The 5,460-nt window shown below is 30.7% G+C and overlaps 1 protein-coding gene across 1 annotated transcript; it reads right to left on the bottom strand.

The window, feature by feature from the left end:
• Positions 1-1,672: 1,672 nt before the first annotated feature.
• LOC126740682 (putative nuclease HARBI1) lies at positions 1,673-5,460 on the bottom strand. The gene is made up of 3 exons (XM_050446809.1): positions 5,161-5,460; positions 4,087-4,384; positions 1,673-1,680 (listed from the first exon to the last, which is right to left on the bottom strand). Exons 1-3 carry the CDS (start codon positions 5,458-5,460, stop codon positions 1,673-1,675), a joined length of 606 nt encoding a protein of 201 aa, XP_050302766.1.

Genomic DNA, 5,460 nt, shown 5'->3' with positions numbered 1-5,460 from the left:
TATACATGGTGGAACACGCTGAACGAATTGCATTGTCAATACTCACGTAAGTTTAATTTTAAAAATACCCAATTTTACACATTTATGTAGAAAAACAGTACCCCTGATCACTACTAACTTTATTATCAATGTAACGAAAAATATAAATACATATTTAAAATATTTCTAGAAGAAAAAAAATATAAATTCTATTTAAAGGGTGCCTAAATTTAAGAAAATTGTATGCACCTGGATCACGAACTTACTAAATATACCTGGACTGCCAACTCAATGAAAAGTAAAGTGGGGTTTACACGATGCCAGTGACTTGAACAAGTTACTAAAATCCAGCACTGGATTTTAGTACTTGCTTTGTGTAAACATATATTCCAATACTAAATTCCAGTACTAATTTTAGTAACGATTCCAGTACAGTGAATAGAAAGCATTTCTATTTACTGGAGCAAGTGGTTACCCCCACTCCCACTATCCTCTTAACTAAACCACACCGGTATGAAGGTTGAATGTGGTGGGGCGGAATAGTCTGCCACCCAAGATGGCCGATTCATTCTGTCTGACGTTAATGACATTTTAACTATCGTATTTGACGATCGTCTTTTGTAAGTTCTCTTTGGGTGGTAAACAAGCCAAGCCTCATGATTATCTCCCAATTTAAAATTTTTAAGTAAATTTATAGCTTTTTATAGCTTTTTATAGTTTTTTTGAGTCCTGGGTTGATAAATTATTTTACAAACGTGCCAACATCGAATCATCGTGCAACTACATAGAGCAGGAGACAGGTAAATTTCAATTATGACATACCTACCTGTGTTTTCTAATAATGTTTAGGTGAATCTTGGATGTATTATCATTTTCCAGGATGATAATACAATAGATTTAATCCTATTTTGGACATATCTATGTCACTGTTCTCAATTTAACTTTTTTTTACAATTCAGTTTTAATTCTTGAACCTTCACAGGGAAAATATCAACTATTTCTTTTTCCTTGTCTTCTTCTAGATTAAGATATTAATGCAAATATCCTTTATGCACTAGTTTGTATATTAGGAATTGCCCAGACAGTCACAGAAATCATTGACTTTCTTAATTTCCATTGAATCCATCCTTACAAAAATCTTAGTCTGTCATGTAAGTCCGACTAAAAATGTCACCAATTATCGAGTTTGCTCCAAACACTTTTCTGGTTCTTGGGTAGAAATGATATTCACATGGAGTAGGAACACCTATTTGTTCAATTTAAAGAAAATAATGACACATGCAGATTGACATATCCTTCTCAAAAACTGATTTCCCTAATTGACTTAATCCACCTTAAGCTATGCACATTTATGGATAGCCATGGTCATTTAGTCAATTTAGAGAAAAAGTTTTGGTTGGTTTATAAATATTTAAAGGATAAAATCAAAAACCAACTTCAAAACCACAACGACAATCTTTAAGTGTTGGTCATTCTAGAAAACAGAAAGTTTTGACAATCTAAAATGCCTTCAAAATTTGATCTTGAATATCCTCATTTCATACTCATGATACACAATCAGAATAATTTTATTTTTTAACTTTTTAGCTAATGATACTAAGATTTTAGTATGTAATATCTTATTTTTTAAAATACCTAAATTACCTGAGATATTTTGATAGTAAATGCTATGCTGTTTACAGTCTTATTTTATTTACTGACCTATAATTAAAATCATGTTATAAAAATCGTTTAAAGTATTATTAAAGTTTACAGAATATAATAGTGTTCTACACAATACAATATAATAGTATTCTATTCTGTAAACTTTGGTATTATTTAGAACCTTAATTTGTAATCATAACTAATGTGATAATCAATACTTACTAATAATAAAGACTTCTGTATTTTGGATTATTAGGATGAAATACTTATTAGGAGATTTAATTTTAACCCAATTAAAATATAATATTGTATACACAATACACTGTCTTAATATGTTTTCTTATGTTTCATGTTCCATATTTACTGGAGACAACCTCACTGACTTTTGACATCTTTACCCAATTGTGACTAACCAAAAATCAAGTCATATTTTGTTTTTATTTTCTTATACTAAAAAATTAAAATGAAAAAAAAAATACATATTAACTTGTATATTTTACATGTGTATTTGTGTTATATCTAGTCATATTAATTAACTTATTTATAATGAAAAGCCAGATTTATTTCAAGAGATAGGTTCAGTTTCTGTCTTTATAAGAGTTTATATTTTGTTTTCCATAATATGTGGATATATATTATTTTGTTACTATTGTATAGTAGTTAAAAAATATATATGTTTAATGTTTTATTTAGATATGTGTGTTACATGTTTCTTATAATGTTTTATACACTTATGGAAACAAAAAAAAGCAGATAATTTTTTTTGAAAATCCAGAAATTAGTATTTTCAGTTAAAATATGCTTTATACCTGCAACAATTCTATTTTTTACATAAAAAGGTCTTATTAATACCATACTTACAGTTTGCAGTATTTAATTTAGAATATATTGTAACTTTTTTATGCATTTTAAAACCCTTTGTTAAATTTATTTTATTTCATCTTAAAATAAAATATTGAAATATTTTATTTTACAATTTAGTTTTGTTTTTTTCTATCTATCGTGCCAATTTTTAATTCTTGGTAAGTATCTATAGCTAAATATCTTAATAAGCAATGTCTTGAGAACCAAATTTAAATTAAATAATATTTTAGTTGATGTGTTAATTCTTGATTAAAGTGATGAAGGATGTCTGAGATGCAATTTTTTTTTTCTCAGCAAAATTAATGATTTTAATTAAATGTGGGTATTTCTAAATTGATAAGCATATTGTTTTTTTAAATAAAATTCTATTTAAATATATCTCATCACTCGTCAGTTAACGCATCAACTTTTTGTAATTCTGCAATTTACTTGAAATTTAAATATCAGGCAATAAATCAGGCTTAAATTTCCCGCCACATGCCACCCAAGATGGTTGCCCCCGTCTCTGTCAACAACGTCAATAAAGCTGTCAACAGAATTTCTGTCTGTTCATTAGGCAACACGCATTTCTCTATATTTGTGTTCTGTGACTAAACCTGTGTAGACACGATGATTCCAGCGTTCGATTTTAGTAAATAAATCAGTACGTAGTTTTAGTAATTGTTTTAAAGTGTAGGTGTTGTTATTATTCAAAATGTGCGCAAAATGGACTGAAGATACCACAGTAAAGTTTGTAGAATTATATAGGGAGGAAGAGTGCCTTTGGAATACACAGTTGGTAATCTATAGAAATAAACAAGCTCGTGAGTCGGCTATAAAAAGAATTGTGGAAACAATGGAAATCGAGAATTTTGGCCCAATAGATGTAAAAAACAAAATAAAAACTCTAAGGTCGACGTATGTACAAGAGGTAGCAAAATTTAAGAAATCGCAAAGCTCTGGGGCCGGAGCCGATGAAATATATAAACCAAAAATGAAGTGGTTTTCAGTTATGCATATGTTTTTACAAACAATGGATAAGAGAAGGGTAACATGCAGTAATTTGGTAAGTAAGAAGCTACTATATATTTTTTATTATATGTACCTATATTACTAATTGAATACAAAATATATTAAAATGAAATTAAAAAATCATTCGTTCCTGCCATGAAACGGCCCCTGTAGTCATAAAATAGTGTTTATATTTATCCCTTAAATTTCTTGCAAATTGTGAAGAATGATTACTTCCTATACGTGAAACTGATGGCAAACCAGCTACTTCTGACCTCCAACTTCCAAGAATAATTCTACCTTGATCGATATCTTCTTCGTCAACGGATCCCTTTGGCAAATATTCATTTACAGTAGTGCATCTAAGCCAGTTATGTAGGGCACAACATGTTCTGACTATTTTATCCACTGATGATAGTCCACAAGCTATGGGTTTCTCAAAAACTCGAAATCTAGACACTAAAATACCAAAACCATTTTCCACAATTCTTCTTGCACGAGACAATCTATAATTGAAGATTTTTTCATCAACAGTATGTGCATTCTTTGAATATGGTTTAAGTAAATAATGCTTTAACGGAAAAGCGTCGTCTCCAACAAGAAATCCACCATCCGGTAATATATTGTTTTCTAAAGCAGCAAAAATAGAACACTGCGCAAAAACTCCTCCATCTAAGGCTCTTCCATTGTAGCCAACATCAACGTATATAAAATTGTAATTTCCGTCTACAATTGCCATCAAAATAATACTGTTTTGTCCCTTATAGTTGAAAAAGTTACTGCCACAATTCTCAGGAGCTCGAATAAGTATGTGTTTTCCATCAATGGCACCATAACATCCTGGAAAATTCCATCTATGGTTGAAATCACTTTCGATAGCTTTCCATTCTTTGTTACTTTTTGGTACCTAAAATAAAAAATACTAAATAATTTTTTATTATGCCAAATGTGTGAATATGAGATATTTTCTAGGCTTCAGAAACATATAATGGATCGAATACATTACAAGTAGAAGATGAAGTTGAAGAGGCAACACACGAAGAAGTACCATTAGCAGCAGAGGTAATAAAAGCGAATGTTAGTGGAGCTATTAATGAACCTACTCCAAAACGCCATAAGGCAGCGAAGTCCAAGATTAAAGAAGTTGCTGGTTGCATCAAAGACTTAAATTCTTTAACGACGTCTATTCGAGATCTACAATCTACGGAATCATCTGAAAATGAATTCGATATTTTCGGAAAGAGCGTAGCTGCACAATTAAATAAGTTGCCCCTTTTAGCGGCCGTCACGGCTCAAGCTGAAATTCAGCAAATTTTGACTCGTTCCAGAGTGTCAAATATAGAAGGTACAAGCACCTCATTAGGTTCTTCCAGATGCACCAGTGCATTTATTCTTGAATCCTTGATTTCTCCAGAATCACCCAACACATCCCTACCACCGGCAGATAACAATACAAGCAATATTCTTTTCGAAGCATATAGATCCGCTTTTGATCTAGATACTGATAATTGGGGTTAGAATCATATACTTTATTTTCATTCATACTTAATATTTAGATTTCAGTTTAAAGAATAATGTGTTATTTTAAGTTTAATTGAATAATATGATATATGAATAATTATTTTTTTACTGTTGAAAACTATGATTTTAATTTTATAAAAAAAGGAATACGACATTATTTACCTGTATAAAATCCTCCAATGCATCGTATATGGCATCGCATACTTCTGGAATAAACTTGGAAATTGCAGGCCGGGAAACACGGAATTGCTGCTGCAAATTTCGGTAACTATTTCCAGTAGCTAAATATGACAGAGTAATTTCTAATTTTGTTCTGGCAGGTAAAGCCATTCTCATTGTGGTGTCAGATCGCTGTATAGCTGGCGATATTTTTTTCAGAAGAACGTCAAAGGAAGCAGGAGACATTCTCATACAGTTTCTGTATTCTCGAACGTCTTCGATGGCAAGTTCCTTTAAAAGCAT

Source organism: Anthonomus grandis, chromosome 9 (assembly GCF_022605725.1).
Source record: "Anthonomus grandis grandis chromosome 9, icAntGran1.3, whole genome shotgun sequence".
Taxonomy (NCBI): Eukaryota; Metazoa; Arthropoda; class Insecta; order Coleoptera; family Curculionidae; genus Anthonomus; species Anthonomus grandis.
This window is presented reverse-complemented; position numbering and strand designations above follow the sequence as displayed.

Excerpts from the sequence above, each read along its gene's own strand:
- LOC126740682 (XM_050446809.1), bottom strand. The coding sequence starts at position 5,460 with ATGCTTTTAAAGGAACTTGCCATCGAAGACGTTCGAGAATACAGAAAC. Across the intron at positions 4,385-5,160 it reads CATTGGAGGATTTTATACAG|GTACCAAAAAGTAACAAAGA; the intron begins GTAAATAATGTC and ends TTTTTATTTTAG.